Genomic DNA, 19,051 nt, shown 5'->3' on the forward strand with positions numbered 1-19,051 from the left:
GGCAAGCATAGCAGACTTTACCCACTCGAATGATTACAGCAATCATTTAATGATTAAAGGTCCCGACTCTGAGATCCGAGTTGCCCAATACTCCAAATAACTTGGTTAATAACTTTGAAACCCGAACCCGAAATCTGTCTCATCACAGAATGACAGACTTGTCGGAAGGCATTGTTTCCTACCAAATATCATCATGGCCCAAAACGAAGGAAAACGTTATTCAGGAAGAGGTCTGAGGTCAGACAGGAGGTGCCGGATCGTGCCCATCCTGCAGCACCAGGACAACCCTCCCTCCCAAAATACTCTCTTTTCCACTTAAAGGATGGGGACAGCAGCGCCGCCCTTGCCCGACGCCTGGCAGACCCTGTGCCACTAACGGCTGACTCCTGGCGCCCCGCCGCGTCAGGGCGGCTGCCCACGGGAACCGGCGGGTGTCGGTGCCGCCAGGGGGGCACCGGGGAGCGGGGGAGCCTCCGCCGGGCCCGACCCCACAGGCGCAGCCTGGCAGCCGGCCCGCCCGCGCCGCTCTTCTCGCCGCGGCCTCCGCGTCAGCCATAAAATCAACCGCCGCCGCTCACGCCGTCACCCGCGTGTCTTGCCACGTGCCGGAGGCGGAAGCGAGACGCCGGGGCGGCGGGTGCTCAGCGATGGCGTTCCAGTAGCGGCGGCAGCGGTTTCCCCCCTTCCCCTCTCTCCCGTTGTCGGGGCCGGGCGGTGCGGCCATGGCCGGGGGCCAGGCGGCCGCGGCCGTGAGCGGCGGGAGGCGGGCGCTGCTGCTGCTGCTGCGGCAGCCGCGCGGCGCGGACGGCGCCCTCCCGCCCGCCGCCGCGCGCGCCCGCCGCGCGCCCCCCTCTCCCGCGCGCCGCTGCCTCGGCGACTGGCGGCGCCCGGCCGCGCCGCCGGGCCCCGGGGCGGCCGGTAGTGGCGGCGCGGGGCGGGGAAGGCGCGGCGGCGGGAGCGGCGCGGAGAGCCGCCGCGGGCAGCGGGGTGAGCGCCGGCAGGGGGAGCGCGGCGCGGGGGCGGGCGGGTGTCGGTGCCTCACGGGCCCCCGCCAGTCCCGTGGCGGGGGGTCCGGCCGGGCCGCCGCGATGCGCCGGCGGCTTTGCGAGCCGGGGGGGCGGTTGTTGGGGCTGGGTGTAACTCGCTGAGGGCTTAAACCGCGTGCCCTTTGTCGGTCGCTGAGTAGAAAGGCACAGTTCCACGTTTTGTGCTAATAACAGTAAAGGAGCAGCTTTAAAACCCCGTCGCTTGGCGGGATTTTTCCAGGAAAGGATCTTCTTGGAGAGCGTCCGGGGAGCGCAGCAGTGGCGTTGTGTGTTCTGCTGTAAAGCTCGTGTGCATCGGGCGTGTTAGTCAGGTACCGCTCCGGTCTCAAGCAAGCTGCCATCTTCTCAGCACACGATCTGATATTTTTGTCATAAAGGAAAAATACGTGGGGTAGTGAGGGAACCTTCTGGAAAGCAAGCTTCCGATTAAATGTTCTTTCTTTAAAATAACTTATATTTTCTTTATCTCTTTTTTTCCCAGATATAAGCATCTCTGCATCATCGTCTCTACACAGCAAAGGGAATATTTCCTTGTTGGGAAATAGGAAGCTCTTTTTTGACACTCATGCGCTGGTGTGCCTCTTGGAAGAAAACGGTAATTTGCTAGAAACAAGTAGCCACTTTTAAGGTCATTTCACGTGTTGTTTGTTTTACAAATTTTGTTACTTCTTTACATGTGATGTTACAGCTTCATTTTTACGATTTTTTTTTTTTTTTAACCTACTGGTTAAGAACATGCAAGTTTTTTCTACTTCCAAAAGGAAATAGTAAGCTTATGTAACTGATTGGAATAAGTTATTATCCTATTGGTTATTAAAAATACTAAAGAAAAATTAAATTTTAAGAATTGAAAGTAAAAAAAACGTTTTCAAGGAGTGGTTTAAAATGTATTAATGGAATTCCTGCGTGTTTAGTATGTAGCACCTTGAATAGGCAACAATGTGCTGTAATAGGATCGAATGTGCACTACTATGTAAAATGCAGATTTGGGGATACAATGTAGAATACTATATATGGCGGTTCTTATGATGAAACTTTGATAAGGGAATAGATTATTTTGGATTCATGCTGATGTTGCTGACATGGGGAAGGTACCCTAAAGTGAAGTTCAGTACAGCTGAATTGACTTCTGATAGCTCTCCATCCCTGAAAAGGAGATGTCCCGGTTCCTTTTCCCAGCCATGGGGCTTCATCTCATTCCATGTGCCAGCCTAATTCTCAGAAAACTCTGCAGCTCTTTTGCTTGATTGGTATTGTGAGATGGCTAGTTTTAATGAGCTCACAGAGCAGTTGCAGGAGCACCAGGACACATTCAAACTGGCAGGAGGAAGGATAAGGAAAGAGAGAGGAGGTATATCTCTCCCTTTTAGTGGTGGCAAGCTGTTGTATCAGCTGACCTATTGAAAGTGACTTGCTGTCAGACCACGTATGTGCTTTCTAATGCTTAGCTGCTAGTTAGTTTGGAACAATCATGCTTTAGCAAGCGTTTCTTTTCATAGTGGTTAAATCTTGTTCATGACAGTTTTACTCCTACGTTTTGGAGTGGAAAAGTTGAGGGACGATATTTTACAATAGTTTGCAATATATACAGTTTAAAAGGTTTTTAATGGGGACTCAGAGGCTGGTAGGCCTAAAATTAGAGTGGTTAGCTCTGTTTTCAGTTGTTAAGTTTTGCACCTCTTCAGTGGTTCTGAAGATTTATAGTATACTGAAAGTTGGTATCTGCTTTTCAGGGTCAGCATTCTTGCTCACAGAAATAACCACATGTGAGAGATGACATTCCATAATACTTCTAGAAAATTTCCAGGATTTATCCTGCTGATATTGTAATAGTGCTGTACTTCAGAAGCATCTATACCATGTCACAGACATAATTTTTGGGTGGAGGAACTTGGATGTACTGACTGGTTGTGTTCTTTTGTTAGTGCTGAATCAAGAGGAGTATGTTTTATTATCTTTCATAACTGACATTAATTTTAACTTGGTGCTGAGTGTTAGCAAATGACATTTCTGTAAACTGTCTAGATTTAGGTCTGTCTCTGAACATTGTTGCATTTTGTTTTGCTCAGGGTTCACTACTCAGCAGTCAGAGGTCATTGTATCTGCATTGGTGAAGATTATGAACACCAACCTGGAAATGATTTACATGGACATGGTCACCAAAGTACAGCAGGTTAGCTCAAAGACAATGGTGGGTTGAAGTAAATCAAAACCTAGTATGCCTGCTAATGAAGTATATGTTGCTATTTATTACTGTCAAACACTGTATTTTAAAAATTTGAAGGTGAAGAACAAACATCAAATACTTACCAAAGTGCTGTGGTGGATCTTGAGATTTAGGTACTGTGAGCTGGTACGCAAACCACAGGTAGTTTTTTGGTTTCAACCTTATTGTAGCATGAAATAAAATTACTGAGAAGGCTTTTAGACAGACATAGGAGGTATTCAATGCATGGATTTGAATAGTTAGAGCTCCTACATATATTATTCTGTAAACTTGTAACAAGGAAGTACAGATTCCCTCAGTGATTTATCACTGTTATTTGGTCCTTTTTGATTTGTCTCTTTGTGTCGCAATGATATTTATATTGTATTAGAATCAAGCTGAATTTCTTGGTTTGTATAATGTTTTTAGGGCATGATTGGTGTAGTTGTATACACTGGTAACATATAGGAACATGTGTAGTTTGGATGCTAATATTGAAATCTGTCTCCTTTTCCTTTGATGCATACCTTGTTCATGTTATCCTCTAAACCTACCCAGCATGTACCTCTTGGTGTGTGGAAGTGAAAAGAACTTGCTTGGAAATAAACTGATAATGCTGAGTATCTACAGAAATCCTTCCTTGCTACCAAGAAATTGTGTTCAGCTGAACTGAGTTGTTAGCTCTGACTTGTGACGGAATGATTGTTTTAATGAATAATTGTGTCTGGAGGCAAGGCTTGTTCTAATACTGGCTGTGATTTTTTTGGAGGCCCTTAGTCAGGTCATACAAAGGTAGATCCATGTAAGGAATTGGATGTGATGGTGTTGAATGGTGCCATGTTGAGCTCTTAGGTATCTGCCTCCGGAAATGAAACTGAAACTCAGAGACATGATTCACTGCATGTGGAAATTAAGCATCTTTGAATGGGATTCACAATACCTGGTATGCTGGAATTCCCTTACTTGTAAGCTAGACAAATAGACAGTGCTGACAAGGAGCACAGCTGAAGTACAACTTCTTGGGCCGCTTAGTGAGGCTGGGTCTCACTGCCTCAAGTCACCTTGTGAACAGAGACTTATTTCATAGTAATAAGGCTATTATTTGTATTATGTCTTAAAACATGAGAAAACAGCAGCTGCTGTCTCTCTAATAGAATGGTCTTGGCAGTAGGGCATCCATTAAGAAGCGGAATACCTGGATTTTGCACCGCCTTCCATCTAGGGAGGCTTCAGCTCATCTTTCCTACCTCCTAGATTCCAGGCAAGGCAGACATGAGTGAGCTTCCTCTCCCTGTGCTGAAGCTGTTCCACAGTCAATCAGAGGATGCAGCGTTAAGGGGACCCTTTCTCCCATGGTTGGTTATATTTTTCAATAAACAGTCATTGCATCTCTGCCTCCTTCTATGCCCAGCCTTTTTTGGAATGTAAGTAGACAGGTTTTCCTTTGTTGCTTCTGATGGTAGATGTTTTCTGAGACTGGTAGATTCCAAACTCAGGTGACTTTCTGCCATTAGGACTGAAATGTGCAGGTTCGTACAGCATGCTAAGACAGAAACAACTCAGGAGGTGTTTACGTTGTGAACTCTGGGCAACATGATAGTAACTGTAGTTCCTTATAGTCTTTGAATGCATAAGAGCTTGTGCAAAAGAGAATGATGAGTTGGAAGAGTATTTGGAAAGTTGTGGATGTAGCTATTACCATTAGGCCCTAGTTGGGTATGTAAAAGATGAAATATTACACTGGTTAACATAAAGCCTCAGCAGAGGCGGGGAAAGTGTGTGTATGTATAGAGATGAAGAAGAGAAAGAATATGGAAGAGTCTGTTCTCTGTTTTACTGAGCTCGATGAATAGAGGAGAACAAAAGCAAGCTGGAGACATCAGGGAGTAAGAGAGGAGATGTCCATGGCAGTACTCTTTTTGCAGGCTTTTTTTAACATGTCTAGTACACTGAGCTTTTTTGTTTTTTTCAGTGTTTTGGTCAGGTTGCCTGGTGAGGCATTTCCGGATGCCACTTAAAAATATAACACTAAGTTAGAAAAGCGTTTCCTGACAACGGTGAAGGTGAAGTTAGAGTGCTGTCTCAGATTTGTAGGTTCTTAGTCCAGAATCAAAAGCAAGGGGCTACTTATTAGAGGCAGATCTTCAGAGAAGGGAGTCCTTGTTTCCATGTATGGATAGTGTGTGATCCAGAGCAATGTCTAAGGCTTCTCCGTCTTTGAAAGTTGTGAGGATCCGTGTTTGTTTTCTGTCAGCTCAGTATAACAGACCGAGAAGCCCTTGCAGGAGGAGGTAATTACAAAAGAGTATGGTTGCACTGAGGGGTTGTCTGAAAGCCAGCTTTCCCGATTGAGCTCAGAGACAGCTGTCCTTAATGCCTTTGCCAGCTTAAGAATTCGAAGACTTGGAAGAAACTGTTTCCTAGGCTATTAATTGAATTATTCTGATCTGTTAGCACTGCTGATTTTTCAAACATTACCAATGTTTGAGCCCAACTTGCTTACTCTGTCACTTAATTTGTCTTGCTTTCTGAAACTTGGATAATCAATCTGAAATTGCTGAATTAAAAAGCTCAGGGTACCAAAATAGGCTATCATATTTGTAGGCACAGATGAGAAAAAGCATTATAGTTTTGATATGTTCTAATGTTTTTCTTCCCTCTTTTACAGGAAATTGCACTTCAGCAAGTAATGTCCCATATTGGTGGTGTGAAAAAGGACATGATTATTTTGGAAAAAAGTGAATTTTCAGCACTTCGTTCAGAAAATGAGGTAAAAATTACCATCTTGGAAAGTGCTATTCTAGCACTTGCTTATTTTTCCTAGTGATGTAAAGAAGTGTCTTGTATGCAAGGGCTTGGCTCTGGGGCCAGTATGGTTTAATGCCTTCATTAATGACCTTGTTGATGGGGCGGAGTGCACCCTCAAAAAGTGTGCAGGTGTTGCAAAGCTGGGAGCAGTGGCTGATATGTGAGGCGATTGTGCTGCCATTCAGAGAGACACCAACAAGCTGGGGAAATGGGATGCCAGGAATCTCAGCAAGTTGAACAAATGGAAATGCCATGTCCTGCCTGTGCAGAGGAATAGCCCCATGCACCAGGACAGGCTGGGGCTGACCAGCTGGAAGGCAACTTTGCAGAAGAGGCCCTGAGGGTCTTGGTGGACACCAAGTTGACCACGAGCCAGTGACGAGCCCTTGTGGCAAAGAAGGCCTAGAAGCCTCCTGGGCTGTGTTAGGACAGCTGCCAGTGGGTCAAGGGAGGTGATCTTCCCCTCTGCCTGGCACTGGTGAGGCGTCATCTGAAGTGCCGGGTCCAGTCCTGGGCTCCCCAGTGCACGGGAGACGTGAACATGCTGAAGAGAGTCCAACAAACGGCCACAAGTATGAGTAAGGGAGTGGAGCATCTGGCATATGAGGAAAGACTGCGAGATCTGGGACTGTTTAGCCTGGAGAAGAGAAGGCTCAGTGAGGATGTTATCAACGTATACAAATATTTGAAGGGAAGATATAAAGAAGACAGAGACAGACTCACTCTGGTGTTGTTCAGTGACAGAACAATAGATAATTGGCACAGATCGAAATGCAGGAAATTCTACTGAAACATAAGAAAACCCTTTTTACTCTAAGGGTGGTAGAACCCAGGGAGGCTGTAGAGTCCCTATCCTGGAGATACTCAAAACCGACTGGGCATGGCCTTGAACAACCTGTTCTAGCTGCCCCTGTGTCATGTTATGACACAAGGTCAGGTCGACAGAGGTCAGGGAGCAATTTGACCAGTCTACCAGCTTCCCAAGAAAGACGAGACCCTTGTACCTGACCCACCTGCCCCCATGGGCAGCCTGCTAAGTCGGAGGGTGTTCGCCTGACCTGCTCAGGGACCCTGCGAGCAGCACAATGGGCCAAATCCCTTATATTCTCTGTATCAATTAAGAAGTTTCCAGGATCTTATATATATATATGAGACAAATTTTACTGCATATGCTCGTGACAGGATACAGATTTGAAGACAGCCGGTGATAGGGACTGACTGTGAAAACACAACTTATCAATAATAATTCTAAATAGCTGCAAGATGTTAGTAACTAAGTGCTCGTAACACAGAGCTCTTACCCAATAGGCGTCCCTGATGGTGGGGAGAAGAGAGGTCCAGCCCGTTGACTGATCCCAGACGTTCCGATGGAGGTCTTCACCCAACACCCCCTTTCTCTTAAACCATTTTTATACTTTTAGATGAGGCTTGAGTGACTCTAGTCAAGCATATCTTTGTCAGGATCGGTGCAAATTTTCCTCGCTTGGATCTAAAGGTATAGACAAGAAGAAATTCAGGATGCATGCTCAGTGAGGGGTGGTCGCAGCCTGGAGGCGGGTAGCTTTTGGGATGGAGGTGTATTTTGGTATTATAATGACATTATAATGAGAAAAGTTCACCCCAACGGCCAGCCATTTGGCAACTTGTTGAATATTGACGTGCCCAATGGCCCAGGTAAATGCCTCTATCCATCACCATTGTTGAGGCGAGGGCTGCGATCCATCTTCCTTGACAGTTGTGCGGTTCCCTTTGCCAGCCATTCTTTTATCCTTGAGAACAGGGACGAGCCGTGATACCTTCGAACCACTCTGCTCCCCGTTTCAAGGACATTGCATGTTCTGTTCGGCCGGGGCAGGCCTTGGCCATGCCAACCATATTGTGTTCCTGGGAGCAGCAGCCACGCCTTGCCTCAGAGCTACTGTTAATATTACAGCTTTTGAGCTGAACTTTGCAAAGCAGTTCTCCGTTTGGGAGATGTTTCTCCATTTCCCCAATTTCAGTTATTTTCCCACACCCTTTTTACTGTAAGGGTGGTAGAACCCAGGGACGCTGGACAGTCCCTATCTTGGAGATACTCAAAACCGACTGGACGTGGCCCTTAACAACCTGCTCTAGCTGCCCCTGCTTTGAGCAGGGGATCGCTCTGGATGATCTCCAGAGGTACCTCCCAGTTCAACATTTCTGTGATTCTGTGAGCTTTCAGTTTGGTATTGTGATTTCATGTTTTGACTACACTTAGCTCAAAAGAAGGTACAGTGAGAATATAGGGCAAAAGGAGAGTCAAGACACCTGTTAAACAGTCTTAATGTTAAAGCTTCTGTAGGTTAAAGGGAGAGGAAAGGAGAATAGAGCTTGATTGGGTGCAGAAGTGTTTGTAGCTCTCAGATGAACTGAAACAGTAAGCACCATAAACTTACCCATTCTTGCTTCTAAAAAATTAGCACTTTTATTGCTATTTCTTTTGTGTCACTCAGCCACTTCCACTTTTCTCTGGGACCAATATTAAAAGAAGCCTTATGTGTCAAATGCGCAAATCTAGTTTTTGCCCTAGGAATTTTTTATCTTCTGATAATTGTTGTGAGGTCTTGGTCTTGCAGATGAGTTCAAAAAATTAGTTAAAGGTTACCTTTTTCAATTACCTTTATTTCATAAATTCGTAGCTGTAGTTAAGTGAAATGCATGAAACAAGATAGGTTAAAGAGGTCTTTATGGAGGATGGCAGGTAGTTAGTTCGTGCACAATTAAATGAAACAAAATAGATAACCTGCTTAGTAGTAAGGGAAGGCTTGCATCTTCCTGGTTGCAGATGAGTTAGAAAAGAATGGGAGGGATGAGGAGAGAAAGAGCTCCTGAATTGTGCAGCATAAATTATTATGGCCTCTTTATGACAATTTTCAGAGTCTAGTGAGAGTTAATAGAAGATGCTACAACTATACCTATTTCATGTATCTTCTGAAAGAGATAAAGTAGGAGAATAACTTGGAGTAGAAGGGACCTCTAGAGAACGTGAGGACGTTGCAGGCTGCAGTACGATTGCCAGTTAGCAGTCTCTTCTTAAGGCTGAACAAACTCTGCTCTCTCTGCCCACCCTTACCTGCCTCAACATAGTGTGCTCCAGCCCCCCATCATCTTCATGGCCCTTCACTGGATTTGCTCCAGTATAAGGTCTGTCTTTTACCAGGGAGCATAAAGCTGGATGCAGCCCTTCCAGCAGGCTCACAAGTGCTAAATACAGGGAAATATTCCCTTGGCCTGCTGGGTTTACTCTTGCTCGTACCATCCTACACCTTTGGCCACCTTCACCGCCGTGGAACGTCACTAGCTTCTGTGTTGTGCTGGTTTTTGGAAATACACAGCACTGAGTAAACATGCATGTGCATACACACGTACTGAGGACATTGAGTTAAACTGTGCTCGTCTTGCCTTGCTTTTCACATTACCCATTATAGTCATTGTTACTGGTCGAGCAAATTTGGTAGTATGTCTAGGTTGTGTTTTTATATACAGTAATAAAGTGTGTGATTTTTCTTCTACTCTCCCAGAAAATAAAACTTGAACTCCAGCAGATAAAGAAGCAAGTCATGGTAAGAAACCATACCAATATAATTTAAGAATTAACACCTGCCTAGTTTGCTTTAAATAAAAAATAGTTGTTGCTTTCAAGATTTTATTTTAAAAGTAGACCTTAATTATTGTGATGCATAGGATACTGAATTGCAGCTGATGGTACATTGTGGGCTGCAGCAAAGACAGTTTCTTGTGTATTTCATTTATGGTGACAGAGAATTATGAATGGTACAAGAGATGAAGAAATTTAATGAAGATTTTTCTTTTTTGCTTACATGCCTTTAATTCAAATTCAGAAAGTGACTAACTGCTATGTTAAGGCTCAGTGAAGTTCTGCATTTAGTGCTGCCTGTTAGATATAAAGATGCAACATACTTTTAAAATTACAGCACTTAATAATTGGTTTGGGTTTTTTTTGTTTTGTGATTTGGTTTTTTTTTGTGTTTTGAGGTTGGTTGTTTGGTTTTTTTTTTTCTCTGAAGACTTACCTGTTAGCTGTCCAGAACTTCAAATAGCTTTTAAATGGCTTCTTTAGGCCAGTAAGTTTGGGACCATTGTGTTCAGTCCCATTTGTTTGGGAGCAAAAGACCTTTGCAAGGAACCAGACTCTCTGGAGAAAACTCATTCTGTTAATTATCGTATAGATTCTTACGCTTACCAAGTTTCAGCATCAGTGCTGTGTTTCTGTTCTTCATGGTTTCCTTGTACGCCAAACACCCTTCTACCATAAAACCAGGATCGTCTCAAAATCTGCTATTTCAATGGGTATGGAGTCATAAGCAGCCTTTACGCAGAAACAAACATTCTTGCAAGAGTGATTAAGATTGGAAACTGGAAAACATTAACAGTTTTTAGGGAGTATGGTCATCCGACTTGAGAACTGCTTGTTCCTGCTATGATGTCTTTCTTAGTTGGAAAAATGGAGCACTCTTCCTTCTCTAGGAAGAAGAAAACGGTCAGATTACTGGACTTGTTGAGCTAATGGACAATGTGGTCAAGCTCAGCCTAGTGCCTCCTTGCCATTTCATTCCTATTCTGATCAATTTCTTTTTGCACTGTCATCTGCAAAATAAGAACATAAATTTCTCAAGGCTAATCCTGCATTTTTTATATCGTGTTATGAAGTGCTTAATGCATCCGAGTTTTCAGAATACCGTTTTAAAATATATTCAGCATCTAATTTTTGAATTGTAACTAATTTTGTGGTTTTAGTTGCATGTAAAGGAATTAGTGTAATCCATTGGTAGAGCATCAAGAATCTGAGTCATCTTTTCTTAAAAGCTAGATTTCTCTAAATTTTACTTTTAACTGCAAATGTAATTCTCACAAAGGCAAGTTATTGTATGTTTGCGCATACTTGTTCCTCTGAAAGACAAAAAGACAATGTCGTAAAAGTTTTAACAAAAAATATTTCCGATTTTTCAGCTCATTAAACTGTAATGTATTGTGTTGTAATGACATCTAATTATAAACCAGTTAAAGTTCAAAAATTCAGACATAGAAATTGAGTCTAATTATCATTCATGCTGACTTAATGAGCTCTTGACTAGTTGACAGTGGCCTACTTGAGAGATGCTTACTTGTTTTTAATAGCAGAATCTCCCAGAACATCAGCAATCTTTTGCTTCTCCCACACATTCATCTGATCAGCAGTTTGCCTCATGACAAATTGTCAGCTGGCTGGAATTCCTGCCAGGAGGTTGTGTGAAAATGGCAGCTGTCACTGAGAAAAGCAGGAATCACTTGCAGCTATTGATGAAGTAAAATGCAAGTGTAACATTTAACAACTTACAGTAGTTTAAAAAAGTTAGATGTTTAAAAATATAATAGACATTTTAAAATATCCGTAGCTTTTTCTAAAAGCCTTAGATGTAGTCTTTAGAAACAGATTTTCTCTTACTTTCAAAAGCTAGGAAATGCTTTTAAAGTTAGTTTGAGCATCAAGATTGCTTCATGGAGGAATTCCAACTTACATGTGTACCTAGGCATGGATTTCTAGAAATTAGGGGGAGTTATAGGATATATGAAACATTCCCAGCATTTATAGAAGGATGTGCACTCCATTAACTGCTGTTTTCAGTGTTATAGTTTTAAAAGCAATTGTTTTTTATTCTGAGATCCAGTTCGTCCTATAGAACATGAGTATTTCCCAGGGGAAGAATGAGAGTGCTTATCCTTTTGAAAATTATGTTCATTAATTGGAGAGAAGCTTGATTCCTGATATATGTAAACAATGGCACAATATATTTGTCTATTTTTTTCTGCTTATGATTAAATAGAAAATCTTGCTGCTTTATAATTTTCTTTATTTTTTTTTCCCCCATTAGGATGAAATTACCAAAGTTCGTGCAGATAACAAGTTAAACCTAAACCTAGAGAAGAGCAGAGTAAAAGAATTGGTAAGTTTTGGTTTCTTTCCTCTAGAAACAGCTAAATACTGAATAATCTCCAAATTTCGGTAAGAGAATCTTACTTAAAGAGCATTTTCATATTAGTCTATAGTATTATTCAGCTTCAAGATGGTATTAATCCAAGGTATTCATCCTTATGCTGCTGTAGTACAAGGTGTCATGTTTGGTTTTGTATGTCTGTATATTTTGATATTGTCTTAATATCAGAACATTGCACTTAAATATATTATATTTTTTAATCTAAATATGCTGACTAGCTGCCCAGAGGTTTTTGATGTTAGTAGTATATCTCTTTTTCTGTTTTCACACTTAAGTTTACATGTATCATTAAATTTATTATCATTGGAGATGTTTCATTTCCCTATAGCTGGAGAGTTTATTGTGTAGCTAGTTTTTTCAGGCAGTACCTATTGTGAAAATAGTTGTAATTTATTTTTTAATTGTAACTGATACTGGTTCAGATTGTTTTGAACTTTGAAACATCTGGTAGAACTGAATTGATGTGATCTTAAATTAGGATAATGTAGATGAGGATTTAGAAGATTAACAAGTTCTTACATTACATGTAGTGCTCTAAATAGAGATCTATTTTGAATAGCTTTTAGGATCTCAGAGAAATTGCATCTTCTAAATTGGAAGATCTTTTAATGACATTTTTATTTCGTATTCAGTCCTTTTTCACAGATGTGTAATGAAGACATAATATTTATCTCCGATCTAGGCAATAAGAACTGTTCAAGTAGATATCATTTGTCTTCTCTATGTGCCCCTTGAAGTTTTGCACAATGATTAATTTAAGCAGCAGCTGTGTCAGTGATTTAGTATAATGACTAACAGTCTGTTATCCTATGACAGATGCTGGAATAAAGTACAACTTAAGCAGGTAAAATTCTTGTTTAAAGGTTAATGTTTAAAAAAAAGCATCATATAAAATGATGATTAGCTGTGTAGATCATAAGCTTTGCAATGCTTAGAGCTTACTAAACCTATTTAAAACCACTTCACCAGTGATTAGGTGTTAGTGTTTTCCTGTGTATTTATGTAGGATCCTGGAATCTGGACTCTGTCTATTGTGCAGAACACTATGTTATTTTGTCTGCCTCACAGGAAAAGCAAACGGTGCATGTCAACTTTCTCTTCAAAAAGTTGACCAACTTTGTAGTCTGTTGTGCAACTATAATTTCATATTTTTTGTGAAAACTATGGAAACTACTCTTTTTGTTTTTTCCTTCCCTCCGCTTTAATTGCTGTCTCTGCCATGCATGAACAGAAAAGGAAAAATGCAGATGAATGGGGAGCAGGTTGTAGCATATGTGCCGAGTTCGGCGTGAGACATAATCCAGTATTTTCTGTAGGAGGCAGAGCATCATTATCATATTTACTTAGGTTGTCTTGTGGCTTAGGACTGAATATCTAGCTTTATGAGAATAAAACTCAGGATAATTGAAGGTTACTGTGCATTCTTACTAAGTTACTATTCAGAAGATAAACGTCCTACATTTAAATTGATTTAACTTGAAGTTCTTATCCTTCAGTTTTGCTTGGAATAAGTACTGAAGGAGAACTTAATTTGTCAGCGCTGATGTGGACAGTCTTTAATGTTTCAGACTCTAAATACTGTATCTTTTGATTTGTTCATTCCACTTTACGTTTCTTGGAGGTTCCTACATTGCTTAATGCACATCTGTTTGTGCTGTGACTTATATCTGCAGTCATGCAGATGTGATTTTAAAACCCGAAGTACGGTACAAAATTCTACATGTATTCCTGTGTTCATGCATCACAGTGCCTCTAAGCTTGCTGGTAAAATTCTCGAGATGCATCTGACAGAACTGAATTTTCTCTGCACTGAGAAAAATGTGGACTTAAAAGGAAATCTCCCTGTTGAATTTCAGAGGGGAAGTTTTAACCTTGTCTTTCCTCCTTTTTTTCTTGCACTGGTGTTGTTATAGATGTGTGGTGATGCCTCACAGTAAAAGGGTATATTTCACTGTCTTAAACCTAGAGTTTAAAATCCTTGGGTCTAACCTAGAGAGTTCTAGCCACGAAGTAAAACTTTTAACAAATACAAACATCAAGAAAGAAGCTTGTAGAATATAAATTATTCAGAATATGTGTGTTTGGCTAACAGCATCTACTTAAAGTAAAACAAATGAACTATTTCAATCCATAAAATTGTTTAAGTATCATGGTTCTTTTGATAGCAATGATTAATTTATTAATGTGAGGTCCAATTCTTCAGTGAAATTTCACCTCAAACATAATTTTAATTATATTATTTTATAAAGATTCTGCTTCTACTGCTTTCAAAAATGTAAATTTATATAAAATGTCTTAATTTCTTTTTTTATCCCTCTCTCCATTTTGCAGAATATAGTGACTGTTTCATTATTGTAGACGTGCTGTTGTTGTTGTTATGTCATTTTCTACATTTGGAGCAGCCTGCTATCTCTTAACTTCACCAGTCAAAAGTTCAAATAGAGCTCTAGATGTTTAAGGAGGGTTTTTCAATGCCGAGGCATTTATGTAGTTTAATCTGTGTTTCATATTAAAGTGGAATAAGCTTCCAGAGTGGAGGAAAAATAAAGCGACTTTCCACATGGGAATGTCGACAGATGAGGTTATTGCTGCGTAACTGAGGATTCTGAGATGGGTGCCCGATGACCTTAATACTCTGCACTATAGACTGGCGGTTTGGCAGCTGTCTAAGAATAATTGACTTGCTCCAGTAGTGGGACAGGAACCGTTATAGATGTCAAGGTAAATCATGCCTGTTCAAGAGTCAGAAATGTAACCTGCCTTAAAGGTATGCTTCTTTTAATTTGAATTTAACTTTCTGTGAACCGAAGTACCTATAACTTAAAAATAAGCCACAGCTTCTGATGTTCCACAAATGAATGGCTTAACGTGAGATACAGATGTTCTACATTTAACAAATGATGGTCACAACAGTACACATGGTGAGCGCATGCAATGCTGGCTGAATGTTTCTTTGATAGCTGAGTTCGATGTTTTAAAACTACTCCCCTTCCTCAAGAAAGTAGATGGTTCAGTCTTAATTGTGCTTCTGTGCTCAATGGATAAGTTAACTTATCCCAAGTTACTGTTCAGACTCCTAGGTCTTTGTTTTTCAGAAATGCAAATCTGCCAACCTTTTTTCCAGCTGCCCATGAATATATACTTTTTATTTTAAGAAGATGAGCATCTGATGGACTTGTTGCGGTTTACAGTTGAGAGGTGTGGACGAACACCTGTCTAAATTGTGCTTTTCTGAAGGACAACAATTATCCTACAGTACTGTCTCCCAGGTGTTGTCAGACAATCTTGTCCAGATTCAGTGTTCTTCAGAATTGTGAAACAAAGAAATATGCTTTTAAGTGTGGGGGAAAAAGTTTAATGACAATATCATCTTTATCTTTTTTTTTTCTCTCCTCTCCCTCTAGTATTCACTTAATGAAAGAAAGCTACTTGAAATGAGGACAGAAATAGTGGAATTGGTAAGAACTTGGTAGCTGATTATTACAATATTTTTGTACATGTTTTATAGACCTGATATTCTTTTTGGAATTGTTCATGTCTTTAGACAGTTTAATGTACAAAATATCATTGTGCTTTATTATTTCCCTGTATATTTTCATATTGGTACAGATAACTGAAGCGTCTACAGAATAAAAAGACTTTAGTATATAATATTAGACCTTCTGCATGTATATATAAACTGTTCAGTGATCTCTTTGTTTTGAAACTTCGTGCATGTAGTATTTTCTCTAGATGGAATTCTACTCTTAATGTTAGTATGTGAAATTAATTTTTCCCCCCTCGTGTTCAGTGAGACTGAAATGCATTGCTAGATTGATTTGGCTTCATTTCAGAAGACATTATTACCAAACACTTTCTCTTCCTTTTGTTTCCTTTCTGAAGTATAGAGAATTATCCCTAGAAAGATGTCTAGCTGTAAATCATTAACCAATTCACAATGTTTCAGTAGTGCTGATTAGAAAATATCAGCAACTTGGCAGCTGTTGTTCTCAGCTTACAAGTTTGATCTTTCAGTCTTTTCTGAGTAATAAATCTGTCTCATTTTTTTTGTCATAATCAGATTCTGTATTTGTCTGTAGCTCTTTTTGTGGTAGAATTCTTTACAACATGAGGACATGTTTTTTTACATCAGAAGACCAATTCTCGTTTTTTCTAACAATCTGTAAATCTTTATGGTCTGCTATGTTATTGTCACGAGAGGCTCTCAGACTTCTCAATAGCTCTTAAATTGAGCAGTGACTTTAACATTGGTGGGCCAAATGACAGATTGAAATTAATGTTTATGCTGCTAGATTGCAATAAGAAGGCATCCAGTTCTGCCACTTTCTAGGTTATGTGTTAAGGAACATGTGCTCATATAAGTTTCCCAAGTTTACCAAATTACTCAATTGCTTGGATATAATCAGCTAGGAAGGAACTTGTTCTCTTTGAATGCAAATTAATGTATATTTAAGGAGGAACCAAAAATGTGACTTAAAGGGATGGGTTAGATTTCTAAATAAACTGGAAACTGTTCAAATTGCATCATTTAGTTGCTTTGGTTTTTAGCATGCACAACAAGATCGAGCTCTGACCCAAACAGACAGAAAAATAGACACAGAAGTTGCAGATCTGAAAACAATGCTCGAATCGCACAAACTTGATAATATTAAGTACTTAGCAGGTAAGGAATCTGATGGTGAAACTGTTAAACATTGTTAAACGTTTGGCAAACTCTCGATTGACTGTATTCATAAAGTCCCTGATTAAAAAAAACAAAATACTTGAAATAGTCTCAGTCAAGATTAGCAGCCTTATTTGTGTACTTAACTGAGACAGCTTCATGATTCACCACTTTATTTTACATGGGCTATGGCTGTATGACTTTCTTCCCCTGCTTTATACTGTAATAGTAAGGTGTGTGAGAAATCTGAAAGACTGTTAACAAAAGCCAAAAAGTTCTTCTGTGCCTGAATTAATTTATAAAAGCAGCTTACTGCATGCATTTCTAAGATTTCTTCATCCGCCTGATGGAGATCTGTATACAAAATGGGACATTTCAGCTTTTCTGACTGTTCAGCACCACATATTCTTTAAACTTTCATTTTTCAGGCATGTGCATTAGAAAAATATCATATACCTACATTATTGCCCTAGGTAACTTTAATATTTTGACATTTTTCTGTTGAGTGTGCAGTGCTCTTAAATGAGCAGGTTTGCAGTAGAAAATTATTCTTTCACAATGGGTTTTGTCCCAAGTACAATCACTTATGTCTATTCACTATTGACTTTGTTTGTGTTGTAAATTAAAAACCTTATTTTCTTACCTGGGGTAGGGGTGGTGGTTACACTTTTAGTGTTGTAGTAAGACGTGTACATAGCTTTCTGAAGAAATGTCCTGAGAGCTAATGATTTATTCTCTCCATTTTCCTCCCTGTTTTTATTTTCTTTCAGGTTCAGTATTTACATGCCTTACTGTAGCACTGGGATTTTATCGTTTATGGATATAATAAAACATCAGTCTAAAGGGACTTCTACTCTCTTGGTTTCTGAAAAAAAAAAGATGTCTTATCTTTGCTTGGACTTTAACCAAGTCTTGACTGTTGGGTTGTTTTTTTTTTTTTGTAAAGCAGAATGTATTGCCAATTTAACCAAAGATGTGCCTAGAAACAAACTGTACACAAATCATGGATATTTTGAAACTTAGCTCTGATGAAAGCATGGTATATGCATTCTGCCGTTTCCCTCCATTCTGAACTGCAGTACACCTGGCTACTCCAAAGTGTCATGTAAGCAGAGTGGCATTTGTACCAATCGTATGGGGCTGCATACTGCGGAGAAGAATCTATGGAATTATGTTCCATTGCCTATTCAGATGTGCTTGCCAGAGTCAGTTGCATGTATCAGACCGAATTATTAATGTAAAACTGAAACTACACATTTTGTGGCTTGGAGGCACTCTTGCATAAGTAGAATTTGTGTTAACTGAATCAGGCTTACTTCCCTCTTCCTAACACTTGTTCATACAGTTGCTATGATCAAATCCTTGTTTTGCTATTCATACTGCATTATAGTTAGCAGCTTGTTTTCCAGATGGCTGTCATGTTTCATGAGTACTGTGTAATGATAGCAGTGTTTGCTGCTAGTTTCATTTATAATGTATTTGTAGAAGTTTTTCTGGCTAACTTTGATACCTACAAGTATCTGATACTCATTCCATATGCTAATTGTTAACTTTTCCACTGTAACAGAAAGTTTGAAATACAGTAAAATACACTAGTTGTATTAATTTACAGTTAAGTGATAGGAAGCGTCTCTGCTGCTGCCATCTTGATGGAAGGGAATCGATGCTTCTAGAAAGGACAGAAATTTTTAAATGGTGGTTATGAAGCAGTGCCTTAGGCGAGGGAACTGCAATACTGACAGTCTTCTGGGTTTTTTGTTATTTATTTATAAAAAAAAATCTAGTTGGTTTTTCAGATGTGGAACTTTTATAGTGATTATAATAATGAAAGCAGTAACAAAGACCTGCAAGCATGTTTAATCCAGTTCTTAGCAAGCCCATGTGAACCACTAAGTGCAACGGAAATGAAGGAAGGTGTCCAGTGTATCCAGGTATCTGTCGTTCTTCCACTGATGAAATGGCTGCTTTAGTAGCAGAGCCACTGTTTGTGTTCCTTCATTTAAGGGAAATTTCCCTTTCTTGCTTGCTTGTAGGAGGAGAGAACAATATATGCACTGGTAATAAATGCTGTTAGAGCACAATCATGCTTTGCTTAATGAAAGTGAAGCTGTTTGGCTACTTTGTGCCTGTACTGTAATAGCCATTTAACTTTTTTGGTGGTTAGGAGTGCCAGCTAAGATCATGAGCAAGCATGGAGGGAGAGGCAGATGCCTGTAACAATACTATACTGACTTGAAATAAAGAATTTTTAATATTTCATAGCATATTCTGAGTTTTCATTATAACTGCAAGTTTTTAATTTGAATTTAAT

At 40.2% G+C, this 19,051-nt stretch overlaps 1 protein-coding gene across 1 annotated transcript; it reads left to right on the top strand.

Annotated features, from left to right (window-relative positions):
• Nucleotides 1-722: 722 nt before the first annotated feature.
• Nucleotides 723-18,493, top strand: MCUR1 (mitochondrial calcium uniporter regulator 1). The gene is made up of 9 exons (XM_086609002.1): nucleotides 723-987; nucleotides 1,528-1,641; nucleotides 3,116-3,219; nucleotides 5,921-6,022; nucleotides 9,603-9,644; nucleotides 11,955-12,026; nucleotides 15,482-15,535; nucleotides 16,626-16,740; nucleotides 17,511-18,493. Exons 1-9 carry the CDS (start codon nucleotides 723-725, stop codon nucleotides 17,564-17,566), a joined length of 924 nt encoding a protein of 307 aa, XP_086465128.1. The 3' UTR covers nucleotides 17,567-18,493.
• The last annotated feature ends 558 nt before the right edge of the window (nucleotides 18,494-19,051 follow it).

This window comes from Tauraco erythrolophus, chromosome 3 (assembly GCF_009769465.1).
Source record: "Tauraco erythrolophus isolate bTauEry1 chromosome 3, bTauEry1.pri, whole genome shotgun sequence".
NCBI classification, from domain to species: Eukaryota; Metazoa; Chordata; class Aves; order Musophagiformes; family Musophagidae; genus Tauraco; species Tauraco erythrolophus.